This window comes from Montipora capricornis, chromosome 1 (genome assembly GCF_036669925.1).
Source record: "Montipora capricornis isolate CH-2021 chromosome 1, ASM3666992v2, whole genome shotgun sequence".
Taxonomy (NCBI): domain Eukaryota; kingdom Metazoa; phylum Cnidaria; class Anthozoa; order Scleractinia; family Acroporidae; genus Montipora; species Montipora capricornis.
Window position 1 is genome coordinate 31027377 of NC_090883.1, and position 17500 is coordinate 31044876.

General features: G+C 39.7%; 1 protein-coding gene across 6 annotated transcripts in view; it reads right to left on the bottom strand.

Annotated features, from left to right (window-relative positions):
- The window catches only part of LOC138038452 (uncharacterized), a 67562-nt gene that overhangs the window by 31013 nt on the left and 19049 nt on the right, over positions 1-17500 (bottom strand). For 2 of the 6 annotated variants that reach the window (XM_068884357.1, XM_068884320.1), the window contains exons 1-2: positions 7458-7756; positions 6287-6996 (exon numbers count right to left, since the gene is read on the bottom strand). In XM_068884357.1, coding sequence (XP_068740458.1) covers positions 6287-6752 — 466 coding nt within the window. In that variant the 5' untranslated portion in view covers positions 6753-6996; positions 7458-7756. Of the gene's footprint in view, positions 1-6286; positions 6997-7457; positions 7757-14600; positions 14895-15666; positions 15869-17500 lie in introns of those variants that run through there. The other 4 variants (XM_068884328.1, XM_068884336.1, XM_068884351.1 and 1 more) reach the window with 3 other exon arrangements.

Below are 17500 nucleotides of genomic sequence, written 5' to 3' on the forward strand. Positions count from 1 at the left end.
GGACCAGACGCCCGTTCAAATGAGCCCAACAAATTGACCTGCTCCCAACTGAGTGGATTCATAGCTCAGTTCGTGGGCGCGGGCGTCGCACCGGCATCGCAGAGGTCATGGTTCCAAGCCCATTGAATTCGAAGCCACCAGGTTTTTTTTAGGTGTCTACAAAAAAACAGTTGCTTACATTGTCCCGGAAAAGAACGAGGATCACTTCTCTCGTTCCTTTTTACATCTTGTTTCCTAACGTCAACATACGAGTTTGTTCACAGAGAGCATTTACAAATACTTGTTAAACTTAGTTAATTCTCCAATTCTTAAGCCGTTTAGCTTCGATATCGAGCCAATTATTAGTCATCAAAAACTGATCAATTCTTGGGTGGCAAAAGCGGTGAATGATCCCATACTTTTTGTGTAAAATTTCGAAGTTTCAAATCATCATTGCTCAGAGATAATCTGGTGTATCAGATTCAATTTCGAAGAGCTGCTCGAAAAATTGAACAGCGTGAGCCTAACCAAAGGGCCTATTTCCAAGCTCACTGGTGAAGCATCCGAACTAAAACTCGGATGATGGTAAGTACGTTCGACTACTATTAGGGCCGGAGCACCCGTATTTTCCGAAGTATCTAGCACACAGCAAGATAATCGATTCGTTCACCGGTGTTAACATTCACGGTTTCCTTTAATACAGATTTGCGAGAATTCTTTAAATCTCTTCATTGCGCTTATACTGCTATCGACTGTGAAAGGATTGAATACATTCACATACGGTTCCGGCCACAACCGGCCGATGATGATACAATTACACTTGTGGGTATTTTCCTACCGCAAGTGGAACATTTGCCGCAGGACAACATATCGATTATCCGCATATCTTCCTCTTCCGGATTTGTTCCAGATCATCAGACATGTTATGGAAAAAACGGGTGGCCGTCCAAATTTCTAATTCGAATTTCAAGGATTTTAATAACTTCATTCGATTTGTTTACTTTTTCAATTTCGGTATTTATTCATAAGCAACTAACGTAAAGTTAACAAGACGCCTACATGAGCGTAACCGTGGAATGCGCAAACAGTTAACACAAATTGTCCAGTTACAGTGAACTTCAAGTACAGTTAGACTTCGGAAAATGGCGAAAGGTTACTAGAAAGATACATCTGTAATATAACTTAAAGATTTTTTTTTGTAAAAACTCATTACTAATGTTACTAAATTTGCAAATGCAAACAACGAAGCCCTATTAGCAGGTTATCAGGATACGGGATCTTTTATTTATTTATTTTTTGGAAGGAGACTTAATTCAAATCCTACAGTTTTACTTGCTTCGTTAACTCCTTTCATCCAAAAATTACAGGATCAGCCTTAAATCATCCGAAAAACGTATTACAAATCACAGTTCAACAACTTATCATCCTGGGCCAGTTGTTCAGAAACTGGGTTTTAAAACGAGTTTTATCCTCTACTCCCAAATGCTGTTCAAGGCTGATATTCAGAAAAACTTTACATTAGAAGAAGTCAATCTTGAAAAACAAAAATAAGCAAAGGAAACTGTGACCAAAAAGTTGAAAACATGAAACAAAAGTTTACGCTAATCCTGGATTAAGGTAATTGGCTTTCGAACAACCGGGCCCTGTAATCGACGTCTGGTTCTGTAATCCTGGTTTAGTTCCTTGCAAACTGTATAAATTTGCCGTGGCGAAGACAAGAAGACAACATCCGTGCTCTATTTCTCTCAATGCTCAAAAATTCCGTAATTGCGTGTTGTATAGTCCAGTCCAAAGTTCTAATTTTACAATTCCATAATCTTGATTTCAGTAACTTGGTACCAAACGTTCCACAATAACTTGAAATCTCGTTAGGAAAAATCCTTAAATCCAGTAGTCCAGTCCGGATTGAGATCGTCAAACCTCTCTCTATCATCGATTCACAATTCAACAAAAGCTACCAGTAGTAAATAGTTATCAGAAACTATTAACAGTTCGTCCTGATTCTACACTCGAGCTGAACAAAAAACCCAAAAAACCCTTGTCATCGTTTTCGAGAGAACAGACAAACAGCCGAAACTGTTCTGTGCCTGCCCCTTACGGCACTGAAAAAGTACCGTACGTTGTACAATAGTACTTGACCGTAGTCCTTGGCCAAGAAACTAATCTTAGCCAAAAGCCCGAGAAGCGATCAGGATACGGGATAATTAGGTAAAAAAATTGTGGGGATACGGGATTTTTAGTATGGAGGTGGGGGGGGGGGGGGGTAGAATTGAGGAGATACGGGATATTTTTTAAAGTAAGAACGCATTGCGTGTGGTAGTGCAGTAACTTGACAGTGTTTTTTTCCATAACTGTCAACTGAGCGGCGTTTTGTTTTTTCCAGGAGATTCAAGTCCTTGCACAATATGTAGCTCTAATAGTACACGACATTGTTTGGTATCGTAAATCATTACGGTGCCATGGTAGACATCTTTGCTATATACCCTCTAAGAAGGCATGTCGTTCAGTAAAATACTAAGCCCAGAACGATTGAAGAAAATAACGGGAAATCGAGAAACATTTGGCTTCAAAGCCGATACGTTGATCATTTACAACTTCTTTTTCACCACAAGCTTAAGCGTGTACTCTGAGCTTCTGACACCTTTCCAAGACCAATGTTACTAAAGTTTTCCCCTTTCCAGCGGGGTAAGTATCTGGATGGGGGACGTTAAAATATGCGACTTATGCTGTCAGGAACATACGCCCAAAAATTCTATTTTAAAGCTCAAAAATGCTAACAAAGCAAGGTACAGATTTTGCTAGCCTGCTTTATGCAAAACAAATATTGACGAAAAAGTAAATAAATATTAATATGTAGTTTTTAAGGAGAGCAGAAGGAACTTTTAGGAAGTGTAGATCGAGAATAAAACAATTTGCCATCAGCGAAAAACATTTCGGGAGATTTTTGTTTCGTTCCTTCAGAGTTCAATTTTTCTATCGTATTTTTGGTCATACAAGTAAAATCGCAAAATCGGAAGTGACATCGATTTTAGCGGCCGCCTGTGATCAAGTTATACCTTGCGTGTTTACTGACAACTCACGAAACAAAGGATACATATGTGACAAAATAACGGCATAACACCTGGTTTTTGTTAGTGCGTTTTTTTTTCTTTCTAAAGTTCGACAAGATCTATGTGCGAATTTAACATAAAGATCACAATCGTTGATGCTAGTCCAAGTGTCAGCTGAAGTTAAGCTCCTCCGAATGAGGTTAGTACTTGGATGGGGGACGGCTGCGAAGTCCCCGTGACGGCGATAGCTAATTCGTTTTTTATAAACTTGATTTCATTTTTTATCTTGTTTGGCCGTTCAAAGCTATTTTCTTATTTTCTTTCTACGTCAAAACGGCGAACAAACTGGTTCCCAAGAAATATTGGAGTACGTATTCGTTCTATGCAAAATGCTTCTAATGAAGTATTCGTTGTATGCAAAATAATAATGTTCACAGTGGAACACACAAGTACGAAGCAAGATCTAGAAATAACGTAGAAAATTCTCCTTACCTTTAAAGCTTGCCTTTCTCAAAGAAAAAGCATCTATCCACTTTATCGAATAGTTTAATACTGAAACAATCATGGCGGGCGGAAAGATTCTATTATAAATGTTTGCTTTCACCAATCTGACGGAAGTGTGTCACGGTGGCCGAGTGGTCTAACGCGCTAGCAGAGAAAAATCGTGATGGCTTGGGAAGTATAGGAGTTCTCCTCGGGGCAGGGAAGTTTGGAAATACCGTAGGGAATATAAATCAGTCCACCCGATCGGAGATTAATTCAATATCCGTGGGGTATGCACATTTGTGACTACCAACAAAAAAAAGATTCCAGCCCGGTTTTAAGACGTGGATGCCTTCGGCATTCCACGTAATAAACAAGGTAAAATGAACCAGGCTGATATAACGGTTAAGGAATATCTAAACAAGACCGGACGCGAGAATCTTCGAAAAAATGATACAATCAACTACCACCAATCTGTTGCTTTGTATCTGAAGGTTTGGAATAAAATACTGCAAGCAACGCTAGGGCTTTTAATTAAAACTCTTGATAATAAAAGTGTTTAATTTGGTCATTAAGAGGAAACTGGTTAATCCATCAATCCCCGCATTTCAAGTAGACGGTATCCGCTTCAACGTCTCTTGTCCCCCTTTTTCGCGCATTTACGCGTTACGAATCCAGACAGTTTTCTTTCTTCGCACGGACAAATTGGATTAAATTTAGCAAAACTTAAGTGTCAAAAACACAAGAACGTAAAATGAAATCTTCCAAGTGTTTCCTAAAATAAAAGTAAGCTCACTTCCTCTTGTTTTGATTCATATGTAATCAAACTATACGATTTAACGGAATCTTTCAGAGTGTTTTAATAAGGGCAATTAGCTACTTAATAGCTGTTAACCGGGTTTCCCAAGAGCCAAGCACGTCACGAAATCAGTTCTCTTTCATTGCATCTTGATTCTCTACCTGATATAATTCGTTCAATACCTCACACTGGCTAAATGGATTCTCTCTAGATACATCTTAAAGTGAACACAAAGAAAGCCGCACCGTCTACTGATTCATGCTTCTAAACCCCACCCAAAAAGACCGAAAACAACTAATGGAAGGAAGTTTACTTTATAGTGATTTGCACATTAAATTCGGTACTCTGGAGCGTCCGATATCCTTAGTTTCGTTTCCCAACTTCTTCTGAATTCGTTGGGTGCCCCGAGGGTATCATACCTCGTCGAAAAAACAAACAGGACTGGTTGTCGCCATAAATGTGTTGCCGACTTCTATATTAATTCAACACCTGTAGATTACACTAACGAAGTTTGATTTAATCCGAACAGTTTGGTAAAAACGGTAGACTCCATGGCACCACTCTGGATACAATTAAAGGGTGGGAAAGATCGAGACGACTTCGCGATGAAGACCCGCGAAATTCCAAGGAAGTGCGAAAATTCCTAAACGAAAGCCTCCAAATCTGCGCCGCGCCTACACAAACGTTTCTCTGCAGCTCTGTAAACGTCTTTTTTGCAGAAAACGCGTGGAAAGATGGAGATAATTTCGCATAGTTTGTGACGATAATGACTTGATTGGCACTCAGCGTAAATCCACCTTGACAACGCACACTAAATCGAAGTTTTAGTGAAAGCTAATAGCCAATCAGAAATACAAGCTTGGTGTGGACTGTAAGGAAAAAAAATCTTTGTTTTGACACGAATAAGCTGTGTATCAACCAATGCAGTATGGTTGTCAGCAAACCCTTGTTTGCGAAACCACCTTTGTGTTTTCTCAAGCAAAGAGTGATGAAGCTCTGAGCCAATCCCTGAGTCGGAAGGGTTAGCAGAAATGACCCTTTGCGCAGTCAAACTAAAACAAACTTTACAAAAGGAGAGATTCCGGAAATAAGTGAAACAGAATAGCGCTGTCAGTCGGTAATGAAAACCTTTTCATTTGTAATTACCAAAAAGTGTGTTAGATAAGAGCTCTAAAACAGCACATAAAGTGGATTGCCCATATGTTGACAAGGCCGCGTGCTGGAGGGCTGCTTGACAATCACACACAAGGGATACTTCTCGTCCCTTCGACGTGTAGAGGCCGCTTCATCACATGAGGCGTGAAAAATAACAACCGACCAATAAACTGCAGTACGTGAGAAGGTGGGAGAATGTTTCCCATTAGCTGTCGTGACCCGGGGTCAAACAATCGAAGTCAATATAAAAGGGTTCTTTCCCGCTAAAGTTGCCTTCAACCGTAAAGCGCATCATACATGTGTTATTTGTACAGAGCTTGTGGTAGCTGTATATTCGAGGCGACATCATGACAGCACAGAATCTTGATGTAGCTTGTAAAAAATTATCTATATTATTTTAAACACGATTAATGTAGCCTTATTTTGATCAACAACTCGCCAGTCGAAATCGAGAATATATTTTTAAAACACTTCTGATTTTATTATCGAAGCCTAGAGTTCCGGAAACAAATTCCCAGTCAAATACTTTACAAAAAAGAGAAGATTCTCTAGAACCCAAAGAACAATATACATCGAGCTCTTTATCTTCTGCAAGAGAAACTTTGCTCGCTTAAAATGATCAATATGCCACGCGCAGCGCATGATGAATTCGTTTCATTTGACACTTGGCGAAATAATGCCGTCTGTGGCTTTTTTTTTTTCCGTCCACTCCTAAAGACTGCGTAAGCCATAGATAATCTTAACTCTTTCACAGGATAACATAATGAACACGGATGTACGAAAAAATATTAAAAGATAAATGAAATCTTCATTTACGTACCTAACGCCTGCAGTACTTCCTCTTCATTGCTAGCGGTTGGCGGTGATGTGGCACCGAATATGTCTTCGTACCGTGCAACGAGTACTCGCGACTTCGGTTCGTAAACCATAAAAACCATATGTACATCTCCCGGCTCGACAGGGGAAAGGCATAATCTACTCTCTCCAAAACCGTAAACCCTTATGAGATCCGAAGGGTAAGTTTCGAACACTTCCTCAACTATTTTTCTACCTTTAAGAACCTTCCATACTCGAAAGTCGGCGGGGTGAGTTTCTGTCAATGCGTCTTTCTTGTAAACGTTAATCACTTTTCCAATGAACACAACTTTGACAAGTACCGCGCGTTGCCCCACGCTCATTGGTTTCCGTCTCTCTTCCAGCAAATGAATACAAGGTTTCGATAGTTTAGGTAGAGTAAATAAAATTAATAACACAGCAGCCGTGAAACGTGGATAGATGCTGGCCATTTCGCTCAACTAGCTAATTAGGACACCCAGCAGAACTGACGGCTGTGAGAAGAATCGACAATAAATCAAGGCCAGTTACATCTGCAGAGATTCAGGAACGTTGGCGCCAAGATAACAAACTTCATTACATCAAGTTCTCATTCATCAGAAACATGCTAAAACCTCAGCACGTACTTCCAAGCCGAGCGTACATCTGATCGGAACGATTCATCGTGAAACCAAGAGATAAACTGCTGAAGACGATCTGTTCGAGATAAGAACAAAGAGACACAATTAATCATCAATTAAAGGGATTTGCTACTGACAGCTAAACGACATGCGGTGATTAATGAGCCCTGTTTTCGTCAAAAATTCCACAAATGTATCTGGTGTGTTTGTTTCTTTAGAGATAAACGGAGCAGTTTTCACCTTCTTACTGCCAATTAACCCACGTCATTTTCGCGCAACGGTCGAAGAGCATGTTTCGCTATTCCCCATCAAAAGAACGATGATTCTCAGATATCAAGTTCATTTACTGCTATCAGAGACAAAAAGTCTCGCGCCTCGGTAAGATCTCGTGTTGTCTTGATTTTCGTAACTGCAACCGATTGAATTAATTCGCACCAGTGATTAGCCTTGAGAAAACCATTACAGTGGCATTTTGCATGGAGAATGAAATAAAAAATCAATGCCGGTCAATGACAAATGAAAATTTGTGGAACTCACCGTTTCATGACAATTCGAGAACACACTCGCATTTGTGTTTACAAAATAATTCAAGATGATGTTTCTTTCTTTAAATCCTCGAGTGATTTTGATCTGCTCAGTTGAGGTCACGAATGTTGTGTCAAATCGCGGCAAGTAGATTACCTTTCCCCACCCCCAACACGTCACGTTTTTACCGCTCGCAAACGGATGATTTTTCTTCGTGGGCAAGAGCAGAGAATAGCCAATTTTTTTCCTCGCATGTTTCGTAGCTCTTGAAGCGCTGAAAAGTTTCTTTGCGGAACATACAGACTCTGACTGCGCAATATGGACCAGTGATAATATAGCAATAATGCTCTTAGCTACGGATGATCAGACCTCATACACTGATCAATGCAAAAAAAAAAATAGACTAAGACACCGGAAAGGATTTGTTCGTTTTATTACCCATAGATTGATGCTTAACGCAGTAATTAACTCAAGGAGAGTATTTCCCTGTCTTTTTATCCCTATCTTTGAAAAAGACGCCAAAAACGCGCTTCACGCAAAGCGTGGAAAAACGCGCGCGTGATACGGCGAATTACCTTGTATCTTCTACAAAGATAACTTTGTTTTAAAATGAATCCAACCCACTGTCATTCAACAGTGAAAATGTTCTTTCGTCGAGCGCCTCTATGAACAGAATATCGGATAATGTCGTCCAAAGTCCAGCGCGAAATAAATCAACGATTATCCCGAAAAAGCTATCAAATACTTATAACGTGTTTTTGCCAGCATCTTTGGATCAGTACATGCAGCTTTTTTCGCAAGTTTTGATAAAGATGAAAATAGAAAGTTTAATTTAAATTGATAGCAATCTAAGTGAACAATGGAAACGTCCAAGAAAAATATAAGTTGAGAAAATCATTAAGGACCACTCTAGCAATCCAGGCCTCAGATGATTAATACCGGATATAGTCATCCAGTGGGTAATTAACAATTCTGCTCTTTCAAATACGATGAGTGCATTCATACTTTCATTATTGCGGTGGTAAAACGAGGCATCTTTTCAAGAAATCCTTCGATATTGACTTGATAGGTTACACTTTTTGCAGGCTATGGATGACTGCGCCGGTTTATGTATCAGGTTATTCTTACTTTTATATTAAGCCAAATGAAAGGCAAAGTCGATATTTGATGATTTTTTTGGCCGAGCGCCAAATTAAAATTGGATTCAAGGATATCGATTCGCCTGTTAAAGAATTTGGTCCCAACGTGAAAGATAATCCTTCTTCTAAACTTTTAATACAACCAGGGAATAAATCAACCAATATTACAGTTTAATTGGATTTGTCACTCAAACATAAGAACAGTGGCATTTTGGCTATCGCCCCTCACCTGCAAATAAATCCTTTATTCAGACGATCGAGATTACTGCTTTGGTTGAAGTCGTGACACAAAACATTCATGGTGGCCTAGAATGAGTGATTTATGCATTCAAACATGACATTCTAATTTTGTTTGTTTTATAGTTAAAATTGTTTCTCTCGGCATCTTAGTTCTGTTGCACCAACCTCTCTGCTCCCTTTGTAAATAGACGGCAGTTGTTTCAATTTTAATGTGATATATTATCTTTATCTGTAATAGTGTTTTGTAAGGTTTCCACACAATTCAGTTTTGTACTGCGAGGTTTAAAACTAATTAATTCATCCATCTTTCCACCTATCTCGCGTCTAGACCTCGATGCCCTACTGTACAAAAAAAGACTGTGTGTTAATCCAAAGCCGAATGCCAGATTTTGGCTTCCGATTAAATTGCTATGAACTGGTCAGTGTCTGGTGCCTGCCAGGTTTCCTGCAAACACTGTTGAAGAGATATCAGTCCGAATCTCTAATGACCATTCAGTTGTATCAAGGAAGGGGTCTGTATATGTGTGGTCAGGCTCATTTTTTAAATTTAATTGCAAGATTAATTTAATTGCTGACTATCTAGGAGTTGTCAAATTTGTCAAATTTATCCCGGCTCAAGATTATGAAGGTGTCATTCAAACTGCGTTTCACGATCTCAGGTGTTCAAGTCGCGGATGACAGAGCTTTTTCCTCAAAGTGCTGCATATCTCGGATTCAACCTTGGCTGTGCATGCGACCTTCAGTTGTTCTCCTCGGTGATAAATTGGTCCATCCCACTGAAATTAGGTGGAACAAAATTCAAGATATCTGGAATCCGTGTATATATTAAGTCCTACCATAAGTATATTTCCTGTGGCCTCACCTCATTTCCTGGGGTCAGGCAGCTAATATACATTGAGATAAGATTTTAATGCTAAAAAAGATTGTCCGCTTAATAAACCTTGAAAAATTTACTGAACACGCTATGCCATTATATTATGCCGTTGCCAATGCCACTATACTGCAATAAAGGAGTGCTGTCGAACAGTTTCTAATTTACTTAGCCCAACTCAAGATGTTCATCATTATAACACGCGATCTTCTTCCTCTGAAAAATTCTATATAAAATACTCTCGATTGAACCTTCACTGTAAGAACTCTTTTTCTATTATGGTGCTTAACTTGAATTTTGGAGCAATATACCAAAAAGATCTGGGACGCACCTCTCGAAATGTAGATTCAAGAAAATAACAATCGAATTTCTGTTCTAAATCTCCCATTGACAAAACAGTTATGCTGATATAGATATACGTTTATTAAATAGATGAGATGAATAGAATCTTAATCTCCCTCGTTTGACTCACCTGCTAGTTTTGAACGCCTTGGTTAGGCCATATTATGACTGTTTAATACAGTGTAGTGTGGGGGAACTCCAATTTAACGCTTTCTCATAAATTACAGAAGCTCCAAACCCACGCTGCCTGAATTTTAACCTCTTCGAGATATGACGCTAATATCGATTGAAAGGAAAGGAAAGGAACTTTATTGAAGTGTCTAGTCCTTCTAGCGCTGGAACACTAATTGGAGACACTGTAAACTGAGATTAACAATTAACACAAATCAAGTCAAATGTTGATTTTTCAGGAGAGGGGAAACCGGAGTACCCGGAGAAAAACCTCTCGGTTCAGAGTAGAGAATCAACAAACTCAAGCCACATGTGACGCCCAGTCTGGGAATCGAACAAGGGCCACATTGGTGGGAGGCGAGTGCTCTCACCACTGCACCAACCATGCACCCCGGCTTATTTGGTAAACTTTGTTGTTGAAGGTTGAGTATGCAGCGCCAAATGCAGAAAGCCATTATGCGGTCTTTAAGTCCTTAAATGGTCTTGACACCCGAATATTCAAAAAATATTATTCATCAATCGATCCTAACGTTTCAAATTACTGTTGACTGAGGGACTCCGTGAACAAGCTTGCTGTTCTAATGCCACGCACCAGTATATTTTGAAAAACAGTTTTAGCTACAGCGGTGCGGTGCTTTGGAAAAGCTTGCCTTCTGAGTTGCGGCAGACAGAATCACTTCATGCTGGGATTTTCGTCGCCAGCTCACCTTGTACTATTCTTCATGTTTTACTACGTAGTTATTTTTATTCTAGGTTTTTAGAATGTTAGATTTAGTTAGCTCATCATGTATTAAGGTTTTTGTAAGCATTTAGGTGACATGTCTAGAAATTACCTTCCCTGACTAGTCCGCTTGCAATTTGCAGGCTTGCAACCTTCTTTCGTATTGGTGTTAAAGTTTCTTTCTTTTGCTTTTGACAAGACTATGGGTCATTCCTGCTGCTTAGTTTCTGTCAGCGCAGCTGGACAGCTTATTTGACTGGATTGTTCCAGGGGCACCCAACGAGAATATAGTTCAAAACCACTTAAACTTAGCATTGTTAAACGTATTTTAGTATTTAACCGGTAGATACAGGAATATTTTTATCCCCTATATATTTTTCATTTGTTCGGATTTCCTAGCTGAATGAGTAGTGATCCGAAAATTATAGGGATCAAAACTTACCTATTCGAAAATTTCAGCCAGAAAAAAGGCTCCCGAAAATTATAGGTGACCTTTTTAGGGCAAAAATCCGTTAAAAATGGGCAATTATATCATGTTTTAGATGTTCGAAAATCCTAGGACAGGCAGGCAAGCAAGGAATTTTACAACAAATGTTCCGAAAATTCTAGATCTCAAATCGTCTTCCGAACAGATATTTTTCGTAAATTGACACTGGGTGCCCCTGATTGTTCGTTAACAGATGTCATACGTCAAAAGACACTTCCTTCTCACCAAAACTTCCAGTACGTTTTCCTTGTTTACAGAAGTCATAAAAGCAGATGAGTTTCTCATGCTCAGTCAGTTGCGCTTCGCTCTATTTCGCCTCTGTCAACGAAGATAGATTAGCCTGCGAACGCCGGAAATACGTCTGCGTTCGCAGGCTAGCTATAGGTGAGAAAGAAAGACCACAGATGATGCAAGAGTGTTCACAGAAGAGACTATGGGTATTGGCGTCGTCTTATGGTATGTTTGTGAATGTTTGGACCTCATCGTGTCAGGTGTCTACCTAGTTTCAGGTTCAAAAGATTTTCAGTCAATTTGCAACTTAAAATGGTCTGTGGGCCTTTTGTTAAGAAGACGGTATGGACTTTTCGCGATGATCCGAATCTTCATCTTACCGGCCACAAAAGGAGAGACTATCAGGCGCTAAAATGGCAAGATTTTTATCTGCTGAGAGATCCACGAATTAGGGACCCTCCCTCAAGGGTCTGAGAGCCTATCGCATAATCTCCTCAGAGTTCGTGATGTAAATTACAGAAGGCGCCAGCCTTTTCGAGGACACTGGATCTCTGCGTCAAGTTGTCTCATTGTGGACCCAATCTTCGCAGATATCTTAGTTGCTGACATGCCTGCAGGTGTTACAGCAACTTAAATCCATCGGCTTTACGTATAGTCGAAAACTGAACAGACAAGTGCAAAGCGCTAAATTCTTTCCGGCATTGTTGAAAAATGAACAATACTGAAAATCTTATGGGCTTGGACACGGAACATTTTTTTCAGCTAGTTGTTCTTTCCAAATCTATTTGCAAAAAGACCAGATATTAAAACCTCCAAGCCCGGTGCATATGTGGAACGAAGTTCAAACATGAGTCCAAGCCAAGAGAGTATGAAGGTAAGAGAGGTGATCCCTCATATTGGCCCTATTCCCATCGTAATCCTTTTTAAGTTATTTTTAGATCTCCTGCGAGATCCGGTATTTCCACGAGGGTTTACTGATAGCCAATCACATGTCCCCATTTTTACCAATGTTGACAGCTGAACGAATTCCCACGCAATGATTCGCGTCGTTCGCGAAAATGAGGACGTATGATTGGCTATCAGTTAACCCTCGTGGGAATACCAGATCTCACAGGCGACCAAAAATAACTTAAGAGGGATTACGATGGGAATAGGGCCAATATGAGGGATTACCTCTGTTACCTTCATACTCTCTTGTCCAAGCACAAATGCCGGCGTACGTAGTTCACAACGAACCCATGAGCAATGTAAGCAAGATGCTGTGAAGAAACCTTTTTTACGAAAGACATATTTGAACTGCAGAAAGAATCGACGTTACTTGAGCAGTAGCAAAAGCATTCGAACCCAGCTCTCTACCGATTGAGCTTTAAGCCAACTGGGAGCTTGCCATTTCGTGAGTTCATGAGAATGATAAACTGACCCGTGGAGGAAAGACATAGAGCGGTTTTCAATTGAGTGTCGAAAGTACTTAGCGAATTGCTTTGGTTTTGCATTACTTCACTCAGTGATTGGTTCAAAGTTCTCACGCCATTTTCTCAACCAATCAGAAGTGAAACCAAAACCAATCGTGGCTCGCGCGTGCACATTTTCCCGTGCTTTCTGTCGGCTACGTGTAATTACTTCGAGTTTTGATTGGTTTACTGGATTGTCTCCGTCCTTTTTGATTGGCCAAAGTAATTACTTTGGTTTTTGGCCTAACCATCGCAGTTATATCTATAATATCTACATTTTCTGACCTCACACCAGTTTTTCAAGAACAAAAATGTTCATGTTCAAAAAGATTTACCCAAGTTTGAAGTGGTAACCGACAGCATAATTTTTCTTCGTTAAATTAAACCCTACTGCTTGACTAAGTTTCTTCTTTCTAATTTTGTGCCGTGGCTATTTTGAAATTGAAGTTTTTATTTTCGAACAGAGTTCGTTTTATTTGTTAACCTTATCTTGAGGTTTAGACAACAACAACAACAACAACAATACTCTATTTACTCTTTACAGTTAATACATATTTGCAAATACTGAAGATATAAAAGATATAACAAAATATGGAGAAAGAGATATGTGAATAAAATTCGAGTCAGGGGAACAAATGAACCTTGGGGTTTTCGAGTTAACTCCCTGCATTTTACGTGGAAAACAAAATAAGCAGAAGGGACTGAAAGAGACAAGTAAATAAACTGCAAACAAAGAGAGACAGACGGTTTGGTGGAAAAGACGGGGTACGGGGTGCACGGGTGCCGGGGTCTGTGGATAACACGGGCTGACGGTACAAAACAAAATCCTAAACATTTTTTAAAGCTAACCTTAGGCCTAATTAGACCCTGGTACCCTGTGTTTTCCACAGACCCCGGCACCTCGTCTTTTCCACCAAATCGTCTGGCAGACTGAACTATACGAGAAGTGGATATTCAAAAAGATTGAATGTTGTCGTTGCTTTCTGAAATTTCTCAACTGAACATCCACACGCACAAATGATATTCCTCTCACCACCCACTTTCCCAGGAATGTTTCAGTTAGTGTGAAGAAGTCCCAGTTGTAAGGGGATTCTTGCCAAAGCAATATAAACGCCACAAAGGTTGCCAGTTTACCGCTGATTCTATCTTCAAACTACTATGCAAGGCAACAACTATTACTATGCAGTCCCAATTTTTCAGGCATACACGAGATTTGATTCCATTGAACCCCGGTTGTAAACTGGTACAGTGCTCCATCAAACAAATGATTTTGGGAGTTCAGATTAATGAACCCAGTGGAGGATGTGGAAAGGAACAGACTATATATGACTTTACTGTAGGGCTAACGTTGATAACTGCGATGATATGAAAGAAGAACAGGCAAGATACTATTTTAGTCTTTTCTTCATTCTTCGAACTAGGCAGGCAGACGTCATAGAAAATAGAAATTTCGCTTGCAATAAAAGACGCCGATTCTCCGCGAAAACCCTGTCTGAGCCTACCTGAGCCTGCTATCCGGCGAACTTTATGAAATCTGACCAAACTGAAGTCTACAGAGACGGTAATTTACTTGCCATTCTTCAATATGCGCAGTGCCGATGATTGAACTGTGACGAGTTGAAATGCCCCTCAACCCCAGCTCCAATGTAACGTATGCTTGTCCTTGCGATGAAAGGTATTTACTGTCAGACCTTATCCAAAAGACGTAAGGACGAGCCACATAGGGGATGGAACACAGAGCTTCGAGTCAATGATTGAACGAGTTGAAATACCCCCAACCACCAGCTCCAATGCAACAAATGTTTTTCTTTGCGATAACAATTATTTACTGCAAGAAATCAGCAATATACCTTGCTCTAAAAAACACAAAAACGAGCGATGTAGGGGATAGAACAAACACAATCGATGATAAATGAACATATGTGAGTTGTGGGAGAGACGGAATTCACGCAGCGTTAATTGATAACACCGAAACACAAGCATTATTAAAAGGAACGACAATGGAATTTACGAACATTTGAACAGATTCCTGTCCTTTAAGGTTTGGCCGCCTCGGAACGTGGTCTTGCAACCAGCATTTGAATTTAAAATAATAATGAGTGATTTGCCGCTGTCGCTCTCTTCGCAACAAAAAGTTGTTATCTTTGCAAGATGTTCTGACTTTGTTCTTTATCTGGCTCAGTCTTTTTGCCATTGTGCCTCAAACCAGGAGAGTAGCCGTGATCCGGATTTTAAAAGAATCCTTCCCGGAAACAGTCTGAATATTTTTCATCTAAGGCCAAAACAAAGGTATGAGGAAACGAATTCAGGGAATAAAATTTGGTACTGACTGTACTCGGTTTAACCACCGAGTTCAAGATGTCAAATGTAGTCTTAAGCATTTCGTTAGAGACGGTGAAACGAGCGTATCGTCGTCATTTCGCGTTGAGATCGGATCACAAACCATTTTGATAGTTTACTCCAACTCAACAGGTTCATTGCTATGGGCACTTAAAATTGTTGCATTGGCTCCGATCGCTTTGACCTTAGACACAAAAACGAATCATAAAAGCAGCACTAATTACTCACCAGTTTTCAATCTGTTCGGTCGCTTCTCGCGCAATCAACTTCACCAAAACAATGCTAAGGAATTAAAATCGCTCCGAAAATCACCAGTCTCTCTCACCAAGAGTATACTAAATTGTAGAGAGCTCCGAATGCACAGTTTTAGTTGCGGAACGATAACAACAGCAGATGAAACGAGTGACTATAATCTCTACAGACGAGTATTTCTTTAAATCGGGATTAATCTTCTTAATCTGGCTTCTGTTTGCTTTAGCCTGACTCGGTCTAGAAAACCGTCCCCATCTCACCAGTGGTGTCATGCAATCTTTATGACGGCTCAACTGACATCATCTCAAGAAATAATATTTTTAGCCGGGCCGGGACAAATTCATCTTATTTTTTGTCACATAAAAACGTAAAAAACATCATGTAAAATGCTTTTTTTACTAAAACAATACTTTGTTAAAGATAATTATATTAAATACGCTTTGAATCGATAACTTTTCACGGCTTGGCCAGTAACCAATTATTATTATTATTATTATTATTATTATTATTATTATTATTATTATTATTATGTATTATTATTATTATTACTTGACCCAATAATACTAGTTAAAACGTATTAAGGGAGGTCCTGGACAACAAACGTTAAAAATCAGAATAGATGATTGGAAGAACAATGATTTAAGCACATTTTTGCGTAATTCAGCTCGGAACTCGACAGGGGACTCGTTGGAGCAGAGTTAATTAAGAGTTCTCTTATTCCAACTAAATGACCAAGTATTCTTCAGACATGTTTTTCTTGTAGCTATATGTTGCCGAAAGAACCGCGGCACAGGTGATCTGATTTTAAGATGTCAACAGCAAATCAAGGGCTTGGCTGGGATGCCTTGTACCAAGCGTCGGGTTGTCTGTGAAACCGGCGAGATTTAGTAGATCGTTCGTTTTCGAAACAAAATTCGCCGCGTCGGATCTTTCTCGTCCATAAAACAACTTATATCAGTTCAGAGATGTTTTTATGATACTGAAAGGGGAACTTATAAACAAAATCGTCTTCGTCCTTAAGACTTGATGTTTCAGTACTTCTTCTGCGCATGGTCGACATTCACGGGAATGCATGCAGCGGCGGGACTGATGCGGAATTGTTTCAAAAAGCTTAACAGTTTAATTAATAGCGTAGATTTCAAAGACATTTTCTTGCTCAGTGGCAGATCTTTCTTCTTCGGGTAGGTCAAGGACTAAACTCCAGCTGGGAGAAAAGGAGTTTTAAATGATCTTTGGAAGTATTGATTTTACTTGGATATTCAAAAACAGCAGAAAAGAGGCCAGATTAAGAAGAGTAATCCCTATTTAAAGAGTTGAATTATCTCGTTCTGTATTGATTGTTCAGTATTCGAAAGGGTCGATAAGACACAACACGACCTCATCCCCCGCCACTGGCAGCCTACATTTTGGTAGTATTTATCCAAGGTGCAATTATCGTCATCATCATCATCATTATCATCAATATAATAATCACGGTAATCATCAAACGACTGCGCAACAATTCAAAAAAAAACAAATGTAAATGGGATTATGCTATTCCATTTCTCCTAATACTTCCTTTCCTTAATAAAGTTAAGATTCTTCACGTGGAATTTATAAAAAAAAAAGTTATATCTTGACATCAGAAGCTCTGGACATACGCTGCACGGCCACACAGTGTGCGCAATGCTTGTCATATTTTAAATTTGTCGTTTTCTGGTGGCCCAGTTCAGACAAATTTCCCATATCATGGCACGGGGGGTGGGGGGGGGGGGGGGGGAAATTGACCACTCCCACAGACCCAGGTGGGAAACTCAATTAAAAACGGATT